Raw genomic sequence first — 15,698 nt, 5'->3', positions numbered from 1 at the left:
CTCCCTATTAAAGGGTAGATCTTCAATTTTAGCCAGAATGTCCTGCTGTAATCAAGATGATCTGAGTCAGGCAGGCCTGCAAAGCGAAACAGCACTGGCCATGGTGTGGGACCCAGTCTCTGTCAAATGCTTTGCAGTGCTCAGAGACTGTCTTGTCACATTTGCTGATTTGGCAAGTAGCTCCTTAAAATGAGCTTGAAGATGGGCAGGGGCTTCTTGCATGCCATCCTTAAAGCCTTCCCAAATGGCATAATGAAATTTGGACATGCAGGCCATATAGTTGGAGACCTCCATGCAAAGAGAGGATAAGGAATAGATTTTACGCCCCATAGTGTTGAGTTTTCTGCCCTCTTTGTCTGTGAGGGTAGAATGCAGTTTGCCAAATTTAGATGAGAGAGCACAGTCCACCACTAAGGAATTGGGTGGTGGGTGTTTGAACAAAAATTGGCAATCTTCATTCTGTACAAAATAAAAGTTTTCCAGTCTTTGGGAAGTTGAAACTGTAGAAGACGAGGCATCCCAGGCCACCTTAGCAGAATTAACAAGGACTCGTAGCATGGGCAAGGCTGCCGGTGTAGAGGTTGTAGATGCCACTATGAAATCATGGACTGGATCACTCAAGGTCTTTGCAGGAGATTTCAGTTCAAGACCTAGAGTCTTTGCCATCTCGGAGACATGAATCCTATCGGACTTAGTCTCCTCTGTGGGTGGATCCGGCGGATTATTGGGCACACTGTCGTCTGGTGAGGTGCCCGATGGTGTCTCTGTAACGTTAGAGTCTGTGTCAGAATCAGATGAGGAAGTGTAGTCATCAACAGGATCAGGCTGCACTGGTGGTGCCACAATGTCAATAGGTTGGTCAAGTTGAATTGGCTGTTGAGGTGGAAGAGCTGGTTGGGGTGCAGAAACAGCAGGGTGAGAAGGAGACTGATGTACTGTGCAGGGTGTCAGCATGGACATGGCCACTGCGCATCGCCATGTGCATGCTGACGCCGCATGCAGGCCACTAGGAGCAGCGCTGCAGCTGTGTGCTGGCTTTTGGACAGCAAGTGCCATGCCCGGAAAAGTGGTGGGGTGGCAGAGCAGCAGGTAAGAACCTGCTTACCTAGTTTTTAAAGGAACTGATCCCTGCCCCGGTGAACCAAGCTGGTTCGGCACTTCCCTACTAAGGAGGCACTGAACTGGTTCGGGCACATCCCTAGTATATATTGTTTTCCCAATTTGCGTACTTGTGAAAAAAGATCATGCTTGTTCTAAAAGCAATGTAGATGTGTTTTTACTGAAACAGCATTTGAAGCAGATGTTAGCCACTGCTTCCCACCTGGTGCACTGAGGCACATGAGTGAGCCATGGGACACTAGTTGGTGTGTCCTGCTAATTTTTTTCTCTTATGCACTATGAAGGTACGCATAAGGTAGCAAGCCAGCTCCAAAAGTAGGGAGTTTAAATTTCCCTCTTATGGAGCTGGCTTGCCCTATAATCAACCAATCCCCCCTTCTGCCTGTCATCGACAAATAAGAAAAAAAGGTATGTAATAAGAAAAAGCGGGGGGGGGGGGAAGCGTGCCCTGATTTATTTATTTTTTTAAAGCTAGGTGTGCCTCAGAACACACGGTCAGAAAGGAACTGAGAGACAAAGCACTCTGCACCAAGAATAAAACCGAGTGTGCTCCGTGCCCAATGGATGGAGCTTCAGAGCCTTTTGAGGAGCTTGTAAATCCTTCCACAGGGACTACTGTGCGGCATAGAGCCCATGTTGTGAAAATACCAGACCACCACAAAGATTTAAAAAACTGGGAAATAAAGTTCGAGGCTACATCTCTCTTTCTTTCTTGCCAGAATATTCTGAAGTCTGTCAAAACCCAAAAGCTGAAGTTACAGTTAGCAAATGGCTTAAAACTTCCCTAATAAATTATTTATTTTGGCTTTCTAGACTCCAGATTTGACTTCTTTACATATGCATATGCCCTGTCCTGCTTACAAGATCAGCAAGAGGCTAGTTGAATTTCCACCTAAGTCCATGGAAAAAACAATCCAGCTAATATAACTCTACAAGTAACAGAGCCTCGATTCTGGGTTTTGTTTTCCTCTTTTTAAAAGAAAAAATGAACTGCTTGAGAGTCAGATAACTTTGAGCAAAGAAGCAGAAGGGGAGAGGTACTTATCCCTTTCTCTGCCTACTATTGTTGCTCTCTAAAATCATTCAGATTACAGGTAAATATGCATTTAAATTCTGCAAAAGAGAAGTTGCTAGGGGAAGGCAGAAATCTAGAGAGGCAAAATGGAAGGGGGAAGAGTTAAGAACACACAGTTCATCTCTTCTCTGATCAAGTCTGCTTTTTCCTAAAGTTGCTTTTTCTTGAAAAATGAACAGTATCAGAGCTCCATTACATGTATTTGCATGTTGTTAGCCCCTGACTGGACCTCAAATTAACAGCAAACCCAGCAGTTCTATCTTGCTTCACATGAAAGACAATGTGAACAATTAGAATCCCCTAAAAACTTAATACAAATATCCTACTAACTGAGACGGTAACAGACGCACATTCTGCTAGCCTTTGTCATCATCTTTTGTTCCTAAAGCACACTTATGTTACAGTATGCGTGCCCACAGCTGCTTACTGCTTGGGTGCAATTGCGTCACAACCACTGCTATATTTTCCTGTCCAAGAAAACAAAACAGAATTGTAGAAATAAGTCAGCTTTCCAATATCCCTAGTGGCAAAAAACTGCTGTTCCTTTGGTCAATGAAAGAGTCAGCTCCACACCTTTCACCCACAACCAGTTTTAACGACAAGAGAGGCATGAGGAAGTGAGGGAATGCTGGTGAGTCAAGCACAAAGATGGATCTTAGTTTAAGTATTATTCAGGCATTTGTTAAGGACACATGATGGGAGCACACACAAGATACAGTTTGCACACAGTTAAACCTCCTTAGTATGTGCCTGGCTGGAGCAGCTTTAAAAACCAACATCTTTTTAAAAATAACCTTACCATACCTATCCCTAACCCTAGCTAAATTTTTTTTAAGGGTAGGAAATTAGATTGCCTTATACTGAGGTGTCACCGCATAGCTATATATGCCTGCGAACAAAAATTTCTAATTGTTGGGGGAAACATCTATTCTTAAATTGTCAACATATGCACAATGTACCAAAGTCTGTGACATAGTGTATGGACTACTTGCCCTGATAACTTAGAGGTAAGCTCAGATCATTCTCTTCTCATTCCACCAGAAGTAAATGTTCACACTCTTTCCCACCAAGAGAAGCTGGTCTAGCAAAAAATATGTTCCATACATTCTGGCTGGACCATATAATCAGTTAACTCATTCATAAGGTGAAAACTGAAGGTGATCACTGAAAGCTTGTGCTTTTTAGGTGATGAAAGGCTATCTTACAATTTACCCATTGTCCATAGGCTTCAAGGATCTAGGAGCTGGCAGAATACTTATTTTATTATTTAGCATGTTTAGCATATTTGTATGCTTATAGGCTAAGGAAACCAGATTCCTTAGTGTTTAATGAATTCTTTGTGGGGGAAATCTCTCGTATTCAGGCTGACTTAGACTCCACAATTACTTCCATGTCTGATGTGGAGGTGTTCAGAGACTTCTCGTTTGGTTCAGTTGGATCAGTTCGTTTGTGACTCCTGAGGATGTGGATGAGCTGCTTGGAATGGTGTGGCCTACCACCTGTTCTCTTGACCCTTGCCCAACATGGCTTATACTATCTGGCAGGGGAGTTGTTGTAGAAAGCTTGGTAGAGATCATAAATGCTTCTCTGAGGGAAGGCAGGATGCCTCCTTGTCTTAAGGAGACCATTATTACACCACTTCTGAAGAAGCCTAACTTGGATCCCTCAGAGTTGAGCAACTACAGGCCTGTCTCCAACCTTCCGTGGTTGGGAAAGGTAATTGAGAGGGTGGTGGCCTCCTAGCTCCAGTCAGTCTTGGAGGAAACTGATTATCTAGACCCATTTCAGGCTTTCGGGAGGGCTATGGGGTGGAGACTGCCTTGGTTTGCCTGATGGATGTTCTCCAATCGGGAATTCTCAGACGAAGTGGGACTCTCTTGGTCCTTTCGAACCTCTCGGTGGCTTTCGATACTATCAACCATAGTATCCTTCTGGAGTGTCTGAGGGGGTTGGGAGAGGGAGGCACCACTTTGCAGTGGTTATGCTCCTACTGCTTGGGTAGGTTCCAGATGGTGTCCCTTGGAGACTGTTCCACAAAATCTGAACTTTTGTATGGTGTCCCTCAGGGCCCCGTATTGTCTCTGATGATGTTTAACATCTACATGAAACAGCTGGGAGAGATCATCAGGAGATTTGGTGCAGGGTACTATCAGTATGCTGATGACACCCAAATCTATTTCTCCATGTCAACATCATTGGGAGAGGGCATAACCTCCCTAAATGCCTGCCTGGAGGTGGTGAATGGTGATGGGCGGGATGAGGGATAACAAACTGAAACTGAATCCATGAGGTACTCATTGTGTGGGGTCGAAACTCAGGAGATGAGTTTGATCTGCCTGTTCTGGATGGGGTCACGTTTCCCTGGAAGGAACAGGTACACAGCCTGGGGGTGCTTCTGGATCCAAGCCTCTCCCTGGTATCTCAGGTTGAGGCAGTGGCCAGAAGTGCCTTCTATCAGCTTCGGCTGATATGTCAGTTATGTCCATTTCTTGAGATAAACAACCTCAGGACAGTGGTACACATGCTGGTAACCTCCAAACTGGATTACTGCAATGTGCTCTACGTGGGGCTGCCCTTGTATGTAGTCCGGAATCTACAGTTAGTCCAGAATGTGGCAGCCAGGTTGGTCTCTGGGTTCATCTTGGAGAGACTATATTATTCCTGTATTGAAAGAGCTACACTGGCTGCTGCTAAGTTTCCAGGCAAAATAGAAGGTGCTGGTTATAACCTATAAAGCCCTAAACAGCTTGGGCCTTGGATATTTAAGAGAACGTCTTCTTCATCATGAACCCCACCGCCCACTGAGATCATCTGGAGAGGTCCGTCTGCAATTGCCACCAGCTCGTTTGGTGGCCACTCGGGGACGGGCCTTCTCTGCTGCTGCCCCGAAGCTTTAGAATGCTCTCCTTGCTGAAATAAGAGCCTCCTCATCTCTGAAAACTTTTTAAAAGTCTTTAATGACGCATCTGTTCACCCAGGCTTTTAATTAAATAGTATTTTAATAGTTTTAACATTGTTTTAAAATATTTTAAAATTTTAAATTGTTGTAATGTGTCAATCTTTTCTGTTATTTATTTTGTTTTAATTAATGTTTTAAGTTTTCTGTCATTTATTCTATTTTAACTAATGTTTTAACCTTTCTGTTGTAAACTGCCCAGATGTGTGAGTTTGGGTGGTATAGAAATATGTTAAATAAATAATAAATAAAATTTCATCTCTCTGGCCACTCAAACCCTTAGACAGCTATGTACTTTTGCTGAGGCAGCTCAACCTAAGAGGAGAAGCTATACCCTTGTTAAGGAGGTTTTTACTGAGAAGCAAGCAAAATAAATGGCTTGATCAGTACAAAGAAGGTGTTCTTGCATTCAGAGAGCCCTGTGTTAATACCTTGGGATGCCAGCATGGCACCTGCAGTTTCCTGAAAATCCAGTAACTGTTGCAGGAACAGAATAGCCTGTGACGAGAAGGGGAAAATAGATTTTAACAGAATAATTCATTACCTTGTTTTGTGAAAAATAAGGTCAAACGTTCTTCACCAGATTATTATGAAAGGATATCCTGGACAACACATATTATCTGGTCTCAGAGATAATCTTAGTGCAATCATACCTGTATCAGCTGAAACATAACCCTTTCACTATAATGAGAATGACACACAGTTCAGCACCTGACATAAAGTGGAAATGGGTCCCTTCGTGGCAGGCAGCTGAGGCTAAGGAATTGTTCGCATTCATGCCTTATATATCTCCCCAAGCAATGTGGGGGATAACTCACATTGAGCTGAAGCATGATAATCCACACTTGGGCTCTACCAGTTTATGCCTTATTAATGTTGCATGCCTATCTTGTCACCTCCATGGTAATCGTCTCCAAGGTTGTCAAGTCTTAGCTTGGAGGGGCTGTTTGTCCCTTTATTTATTTATTCATTCCCTTTATATATCCCGAAATGGCTCAGGGTGGTTTACATCTTTTAGGAATTCAGGCACTGAGAACCTATGTAGCCACTGCGATTTCTACCCTTCTGATTCCATCTTTGCCTTTGCTCACCTTTGCCTCTTCTACTGTTATATCATGCAGGGCTCTAGTTTTGCTCCACAGTGGTAGACAGAGCAGGAGGAGCAACAGCTGTATCACCTCTCAGTGTTTCAGGACTTTTACAATTATAAGCACCACCTCCAGCTGAAGGTCTGGTAGCCCTAGACAATACAACTGTGGTGACAAGCAAAGGGAAGAGGTGGCTATTGCTTGAAGGTATACCCTGTTAGCTGGAGCTGTATGGCCAAATCTGGACCTGGTGGGAGAGAGTGTGTTCCCCCTCAAGTCTCCAAGGCCTAGTTACTGGACCTGGAATCTTGAGGCTCAGGGACAAGAAGGTACTGCTCTGTTGACCAGGTAAAGACAGAAAGCAAAGCTTTTACTATTTATATCAGGCCTGCTCAATCCAGAGGCTTTATACTGCTTGCCAGCCAGTCACAGGGACTGATGATGTACACTCTTCTTTCCTTCTGTGTCTGAAGAGAGGGGTGAACCCCAATCCCTAATAACCCTTTTGTGAATGAGCCTTAGATTGCTTCACAGTTAGGTACAGAACTGCACAATTATGGCTTCAACTGGCCTGCTACACAACTGAAGGATCTAAAATGCAGGAAATACTGCAGAAGAAGAGGATCCTAAGAGAAAACCCCAAAGTGACTCCAAAAGCAACAAGTTTCATTCATGTTACAGTAAGTCACAGCAGCCTCCCAAAGCCTGGCAGATACCCTTCTATTCTGAGACACAAGGCTCAAAGAAAGTACAGATGAAAGTGCTGACCTGGAGGAAATGATGCATGAAACAATGAAAAGAGAAGCAAAGTGATGACTCACATTTCTACCATACCCCTTCTTAATCAGCCAGCCAACCTGGTGTACAGAGAAATGGCAGGGCAAAGGGAAATGCCCTCCTGTCCCAAATCAATCTCCCTTAATTCCAGTCTCTATTGACACTAAAGGCAGCCCAATTTTAAAACATCTAGCATCTCCTATTACAGCAAAAATACTACCCTTATACAATAAAGACAGACAAGAGGGGGATGAAGTCACTGGATGGGTTGCAGGGGAGTAACAGCAGGAGAGAGGGCACTCCTGCCTGTGGCTTCCAGCGGCATCTGGTGGGCCACTGTGTGAAACAGGATGCTGGACTAGATGGGCCTGATCCAGAAGGGCTGTTCTTATGTTTTTGTGGGTTTTATCAAGGCAGATTCTGAACGTCTTTACATACATTGCTAGTGAGTTCATGAACTGTTCCATCTTTGGGCATGTTGTATTCCTTGTCTGGGTTGTTCTAGGAAGAAAAACAGATTATTTCATGGATGTTTAAAAATGAATCTAGAATCCAACTACTTTAATCTTGTTTTACTTTTTCTGAACCACCTCCTGCCCAAATGGCCAAGGGCTCCACCAACTGGTGACTGTGAAATGGCACTGCTCGAACAAAAATAGATCATAGCAGATACAACAGCTGTTGTATTTGATTCATCCATAACTAGTGGTCTCCTCAGTCAAAAGATTTCTTTACTTTTACAAGACATTCTGCAGTCTTCATACAGTTGGCAAAATTGTCTGCTAAATACATAATCAATAAATAATCAACTAATTTACTTATAAACAGAATCTAAACTCAAGAGAGGGAAGCCAGTTCTTCTTGTCTCCTCCCTATCATAGTTTTCAGGATTCTGCATTACTCCTAAAATTAATAAAACACCACACAGGTCTCCTGAACTGACTACAGAGATGACCAGCAGAAAGGCACTAGTTACCTTGATGTTGTCTGCAAAATCTTCCAAAGCCTTGGCTCCCGTGGTCTCCATTGAGGTGATGAGGCTTGGAAGCTTGTTTTTTGTGCTGGCTGCAGTGCCCTGAAATACCCAGCACAGCACATAAGATAATTAAGAGAGAGAGAGAAAGAAAGGGGGCTACTATCATCCACAGAATACAGAGCAACTCACAATTCAGCTGGTGCTATGAAACCTGCAGCAAAGTAAAACTCAGTGTTCCCTGCTGAACACTGCTGGGCAACACATGTGATCTTGAAAGAGTGAATAAGCTTACTCCCCGGGGGGATCATAATCTTCACAATCTGTATTCAACTGGCTGCTATAATTTTTTTTTAAAAATGAGAACACAATAAAGCAAGCCACAGCAATCTCAGAATCTGATCCAGCCGTTATCTCAAGCTGTGACAGAATTCATAGTAATTTTATGTAAAAGTCTAGAAAATGTCCAGACATCTGGTTAGATAGATCTTGAAGTAGCTTTTCATGCTGCTCAAGGGCTACTGTCTTCTGAGTTGCTGCATTTTCTGCCTGTGAAAGAACCTTGACATTAATAAATTTTCCATTATGCTACTTGGGCAACCCATTCCACTAATTTGGTAATCTGAAACCCAGCAGGATCTTCCAATTACTGGCCAGGAAGAAGTCTAATTAAGGAACCATTCCTGTCCTTTGCCTAATCCTAGAACTGACAATAATTTATTCACCCAAACTTTTAAACATATCTGTAGAATTGTCAGTTTCGGGACTTTCTGCGCATGCACACGTGCAGAAAAGCCCGAAGTCAAGTGATCTCAGTCATTTGGGAGGTGGGCAGCCTTGGGTTAGGAGGGGTATCACCACTCTCTCGGCGCCACATGCCCGCAAATTTGTCTTGCCCTGATCTGCCAACATCATAATGTGAGAGGCGGGCTAGCAGGTGCGAGGGAGCTCTCGCCACCACACTCCTGCATAGTGGCAGTTTTAAAGATTAAGAAATTTTTTTTATGCAATGAACAAAATTCGCTGCTAGGGGAATTTTGCCACCATAGGCAGTCACCTCTACTGCCTCTCCGTTAATCCACCAGTATTCCTCCCTCAGAAGTTGCATTCTTAAATCAGAGTTGTATGGAGAGAATTTGAGGTCTATGTGTATAATCTTCTTATGAAGTTCCCAAATTCATATGTCATCATAGCTGGTGATTCTAATGCTAGACTTGGGCCAAATGACATCATTTTATATACAGCCCATCAGAGAGACTCCCCAGAAAGGGCTTCAAACACGCCAATCAAAAGACTGGGTCAGTAATCTCACTAATCTAATTAATTCTTTGGATTTCTTTGTAATGAATGGGGCTATGGAAGACTCGAGCAGGGGGGGAGTTTACTCAGTGGGCTGGGATGAGGGCAAGTGTTCTAGAGTACCTTCTTGTCTCACACAATTTATTGAGTTTGCTGGATCAATTTAAGATAGACAGCCACATAGATAGTGACCACCTTCCTTTACTCCTCTCTTTGAAGCCCTTTGTAAAGGGATTATATTTAGAGCATATTTTTCAGACCACCTTTAGCAATGGGGATAAGTTCACTAGAGTGAAATGAACTACCCGGACAGATGGACTATTTAAGGAGCTGTTGTCTTCAGACAATTTATTACAATGTCAGGCTACTTTGTTATCTGAGCATTCTAGAGTACATGACCAGTTCCAGAAACTTATTCAGTCAATTCAACAGTCCATTGCCCAATATGTTAAGAACAGACCTAGTGGTTGCAGAGGTGGTATTAGTGGGTGGTTTGATCAATATTGCCTTAATGCAAAGAAGGCCCTAGTTGCCAACTTTAAACGTTATGGGGCCAGTAAGAGCTGCATTATGGTTCAAGACATCCTTGATCAGAAGAAACAACATAAAGCACAAATAAAAAGGAAAAAGAAAGCTGCACTTAGGGAAACCTGGGAACAATTATGGGTCACCTCCAGGACTAATCATACTACCACCTTCTGGAACATTGTATCTGCTCGTCCCTCTAGCAGGGGACCTGAGCTGGGCTGTCATATTCCTGCAGATGTGTGGGTAACCCAGTTTTGGGCTTTGTTTTGGGATATCTGTCCTTCATGAAATGCCCTTATTGCCTCATCTAGAATCTTTACTGACTTGGCCCTCAGTTTCCATCAAGGTGGTCAACAGTTTAGTGACCCAACTCAAAGTTGGTAAGGCCCCAGGGTTGGATGAGATACCTTCTGAACAGTTAAAATTGAATGTTGAATGGTGGGCCCCTGTACTTGCAAGACTTTTCACTTATATTGATCGAACCACTTGTATTCTGGAGGAGTGGGGTATAGCTGTGATTGTTCCTATCTATAAGAAAGGCCAACGCTCTGACCCGTCTAATTATCAACCTATTTGTCTGCTGAGTATTATAAGCAAATTATACTCTAGACATTTATATGTTAAATTCACGGATTGGCTGGAACAGGAGAACATACTAAGGGAGGAACAGGCAGGATTCAGAATTCTTGATCAGGCCTTAGTATTACAGCACCTGGCTGAAAAGTATTCACTGTTGTATGCAGCCTTGATTGATTTTAAGGCAGCGTTTGACTACATCTCTAGGGAGCATTTGTGGAGTAAACTTGCCAATTCCTCCATTGATTGTCGGCTACTTCTCTTTATTCAGATGCTGCATGAGAACACCTCATTGAGAGTGCGATGCAGTGCCCAAGGACATTTGACCCAGTCTGTACCCACACAGAAGGGAATAAAACAGGGATGTGTTTTGGCCCCACTCCTTTTCAAATATTATATAAACTCTCTTATCGAGTGTATGGACAATCCGGATTTCCACCCTCCTAAACTAGCCAGTAAACCTATTGCAGATTTTTGTAAATCTGTTGTATTGCTTTATGCTGACGATGCAGTTATTCTATCTAGAACATCTGTCGGCCTGAGAAGAGCTTTACATACGCTAGCTCAATACTGTGAAGAGAAGCATTTATCTATAAATGCCCCAGAGTCCAAGATCATGGTTTCTGCTTAAAAAAACAACAACCTAAGAAGCATGTCTGGCGCATTGGTGGGGAGGTCATTGATCAAATAAGGACTTATAAATATCTGGGAGTGGTTTTCAGCGAAAATGACTTTTGGCGGGCCCACTGTGAGCATGCTACAATTAATGCTCAGAAGAGTGCTTCTGCTATTTTAATGTTTTTCTTTCACAGAAGTGGCCACTGCATACCAGCTGCAATTAAGGTCCATGAAGCTGAAGTGCTTTCACAATTGTTGTATGTTGCTGCTATTTGTGCTCTGCACACTTTTAAACAAATGGAAATGGTCCAATCAACATTTTTGTGTGCTTTATTCTTGGTCCCTATATGCATGCCCAATGTCATTCTACAGCTGGAGGCCAGCCTAACAAGAGTGGAGGCTAAGGAGTTGATCCATGTATTTAACTTTTGGATTAAAATTATTTTTTGTCCCAAAGGACTACCCTCCTCATTTTGGAAGACGGCTTTCAATCTAGCAGGCATAAATGACTCTATGATATGTTGGGCAAGCATAGATTCTCTCCTCAATCTTTAATGCCTTTGGGTCTTGATGCTGCTAAAGGGCTTATAAAACAACATATAGCAGACATTGAAAAGTAGAGCTATTTGGCACAAATCTCTGCAAGAAACTTTCTTTATATAGTGTTACAAATTATCCTAAACCAGCCCACTATTTAATGAGCTTAAATACTCTATCCCAGAGAAGGGCTTTTTCCCTTACACGATTGAACGCACTTCCATCTGCTGTACTGGAGGGCAGGTATCATAAAATCCCTATTACCAGCCAGATCTGTCCCTGTGGGCAGGGTGTTGAGACTGTGACAGTGTTCTTCTACACTGTTCATTTCATAGAGATATCCATACTTCTCTTTTTTCCCCCCTCTTGTCAAATACCACTCCTAGAAAGGATGATGGATATACATCTATTTTATTAGCTGATTGCTGTACACCTATAACACTGTGTGTAGCCAAATACTGTGCAGCCACACATAGGATTAGGTCTGAGTTGGTTTACGTTACCGGTATTATTATGAAGACCCTGATATTATATTTTGTACTATTTGTGTAATCTTTACTGTGTTCTGTACCTTTTTGTTGGGTCAGTGACCATAATCTCTTACAGAAGTATTTACGATCTCAACTAGACCCTCTCCAACAATCTCCCTGTTTGATAATATAAGCCATGTCAGACAAGGGTCAAGAGAACAGGTGGTAGGATGCACAAAAAGCTCGTTCATATCCTCAGGAGTCACAAACTGAAACTGATCCAATATAACCACACAAGAGGAGTTACTGGATACCTCCGCTAAAGACTTTGCACCAACAATGGAATCCAGATCAGCTTGAATATAAGATATTTTGTCCACACAAAAACTCCGTACTTAGTGGCTAACAGATGGTTCCAAAGCTGGAGAAGAAGGAGCCTGTATAGGTTCCCTCACCACCTTCGACAATTCCACTGGACGCAAACCTGCAGATGCAAAGCATGTAGCAAATAATTGCTTCTTTCCCGCATGTATTGCCAGAGCGTAGATCTTCAATTGTGCTCTGTGCTGTAATCTGTCAGATTTGAGCCGAGTCCTTCTCCACTTGCGCGCTAGTCATCTGCCTCGCTGCTTCAGCTCCCGTAGTTCTTCCATATACCATGGAACTAATTTAGGTGTGATCGAGTTTATCACCCTAGTCAGCTCATTATCCCAATTTTCCATCAGGGTGTAAACAAGATCACCGGCAGAGCCAACATTAAAGCCCTCCAAGGTTTCTTGGAATCCTATTGGATCCAATAGCCTCCTTGGGCAGACCATCCTAATAGGCCCTTCAACCCTGCAGAGATGACTAGCGGCTGCGAACTGAACATTCACCAGGTGGTGATCCATCCATGGCAATGGGGAAATCATCAGCGTCTCCACCCACAGAACATCTCCCTTATCAGAGCAAAATACCAAATCAAGCATGTGACCAGCAACATATGTTGGCCCTGAGACCACTTTGGAAAGGCCCATAGTTACCATGGCCGCTATGAACTCCCGTGCTGCTCCTGATAGTTCAGTCCCAAAGTGAACACTGAAGTCACCCACCACCATCAACCTGGGCAACTCCAATGCCAACTCCATAACCAAATCTGATAGCTCAGTTAGGGATTCTGTTGGGCAGCGGGGTGAGTGGTACACCAACAGAAGTCCCAATCTATCCCTGGTTCCCAGGACAGACAGATAGAGACACACACACTCTATAAGCAGGTACACTGACAGAGATCCTGGTAAGGGATATACTGTTCTTATAAACCACAGCCACTCCACCTCCCTGCCCATGTCCTCTCACCTGCTCCACAACAGAGTATCCTGTAAGGAGAAGCTGGGACCAAACTGGGCCACTAGCTTTCCCCAACCAGGTCTCTGTAATACATGCAGATCGGCATTCTCATCCACAATCAGATCATGGATATCTGATTTATTTTGGACTGATCTGGCATTGCAAAGGAGCAAGGTGAGGTTCTGTGGGTAGTTGGCACTGCTCCCCAAGTTCAAAGAGCTGACAAGGTAGCTGGAAGGGGAAACGGCTACTGAGTTTCTGTTTTCTTTTCTCCTGTAATGGCCTGCTGACCTGCCAATGCTCTTTCTCTTTCTGTGCCCCACTACTACTTAAATAGCTGCCCCTGCTGAGACCCCACCTCTAAGACGTATCCCTCAGCCAAACACCAGAGAGGCAGTCCCAAGACCAAAAAAAAGTTTGGATCAGGTCCCTTCCGGCTAGTTTACATGGGCTTTTGCCATGGTATTGTCAGTCCATACCAGAATGTGCTGGTGGTAAAGAGTATGTTGAAAGGCCAAAAGGGCCAGTCTGATCACTCAAAGTTCCAGCCAGTTGATGCTGTGGGCTTGTTCTACCTGTGTCCACTTGCCTTGAGTTGATATTTGAAGGCAGTGGGCGCCCCACCCCCAACTGCTGGCATCTGTGGGTACTATTACTTGTAGCAGGCCTAGGAACTCTTTTCCTTTTTTGAGATGACTTGGAGAGGTCCACTGGCAGAGGGAGTGCAGTTCTGTTGTAGGAACTTCAACTGACCTGTTTGACTTTGTGGCAGTGTCTGAGTGGTGTGGTAATAGGAACCACTGAAGGGGCCAGTGGTGGAACTGAGCCCACGGAACTGAGTCCATTGCTGCCACCAGAAGTCTTGTCAAGGTGGGCAAAGTGACCGTCTTCTCTGCAATGACTTTCAAAGTTGCCTCCTTCAATGTTTGTAGGTGTTCAAGGGGTAGAAACAACTTGTCCTTTTGTGTGTCTATTAGAAAACCTCAGTGGAGGATCTAATGTGATGGACTGAGGTAGCTCTTTTTGTGGTTGATGAGAAAATGGTGATCCTGTAGTACCTGAAGGGTTGTCTGCTAGTCTGTCTGGTGGAGATTTCAGGAGCAAATTGTCCAAGTAAACAAAAACACACGCACCCTGCAGGTGTAGGTAAGCTATTACTGCTACCAGAATCTTTGTAAAAATGTGGAGGGCAGAGAACAGACTGAAAAATAGTGCCCAGTATTGACAGTGAACCCCAGTATATTTGAAGCAGAGTTGGTCATGGCTGTCTGGGTGAATGGGTATGTGGAGGTAGGCCTCCTTGAGCAATGCCAGAAAGTCTAGGTGTTGCAGAGCTTCTGCTATCGATCAGATGGATGCCATCCAGAATTTCCTCTTTTTTACCCAGCCTCTAAAGAACCTGAGGTCCAGAACCACCATTACAGAGCTGTACTCCTATGGAACTATGGACAAGATAGAATACATGCCACTGCCTTATTAAGATGGGGGAACAAGCTCTATGGCCCCTATTGCTAGCAGATGACCTCTTGCAACCCTGCATGTTTGGAAGGCGAATGAGAGAAGGGTGTTGGAAGGAAATGGTTTGGTGGAATGGTATCTAGTTCTATCTTGTACCCAGTTGCAATCGAGTAGAGGACCCAGCTGTTGGAGCTGGTGAGTTCACAGGTGTGAAGATGTGTGGAGAGGCATCCGCCCAGGGAGGGTGACTCAGAGTCAGGATTATTATTTTGTGTTTCTGGCCTGAGTGTTGAAAGCTGCAAGGTTGGTGTTGAATTGTCTTGTGGAGCATGTACAATTCCATGGGGAGTGTTGAGGCCTGAAGTCATGGTCACGTCCTCTGAAAGATGGTCTGAATGCACAAAAGGACTGAAAGGGCTTCCTAGGAGGCAAGCATTCCAGTCAGCATGATGTGGACAGCATTGTTTTCCATTTGTCTTTTGATTCCACTAGAATGTCCTTGAAGGCCTTGTCACTGAAGCTTGGTGCTGTTGTAGAAGACTGAGGTAAGGCTGCTCTTGGAGTCCATCTGCCAATGTTTCAGCCATAAATTACAGCGTCCCACCACTAATGATGCAGCAGTGTGGGAGGTGAAACAAATGGAATCCAGGGTGGCATCGGATATAAATGCCTGCACTTTGTGGAGCTTCACCAACTGTTGTTTAAGTCAGGCAGAATCTGTAGGAAGATCTTGTATTAAGTCATCCAACCAGATCAGGGAGGCTCTAGTCAGTAGTGAGGATGCTACTGAAGATCTTATAGACAATTAAGGAGCCTCATGTGAACATCTCATGGCAGATTCAAGACATTTATCAGTTGGGTCCTTTAATGCAGATTCTCCATCACAGGGTAGCAATGA

General features: G+C 43.8%; 1 protein-coding gene across 21 annotated transcripts in view; it reads right to left on the bottom strand.

Annotated features, from left to right (window-relative positions):
* EXOC7 (exocyst complex component 7) overlaps positions 1-15,698 on the bottom strand; it is an 83,962-nt gene that overhangs the window by 20,054 nt on the left and 48,210 nt on the right. For all 21 annotated transcript variants that reach the window (XM_053295242.1, XM_053295246.1, XM_053295245.1 and 18 more), the window contains 3 exons: positions 7,992-8,090; positions 7,454-7,516; positions 5,582-5,648 (listed from right to left, as the gene is read on the bottom strand). In XM_053295242.1, coding sequence (XP_053151217.1) covers positions 5,582-5,648; positions 7,454-7,516; positions 7,992-8,090 — 229 coding nt within the window. The remainder of the gene's footprint in view (positions 1-5,581; positions 5,649-7,453; positions 7,517-7,991; positions 8,091-15,698) is intronic.

Source organism: Hemicordylus capensis, chromosome 2 (assembly GCF_027244095.1).
Source record: "Hemicordylus capensis ecotype Gifberg chromosome 2, rHemCap1.1.pri, whole genome shotgun sequence".
Taxonomy (NCBI): Eukaryota; Metazoa; Chordata; class Lepidosauria; order Squamata; family Cordylidae; genus Hemicordylus; species Hemicordylus capensis.
Note: the sequence above shows the minus strand (reverse complement) of the source record. Positions and strands in the feature narration are given on the sequence as shown.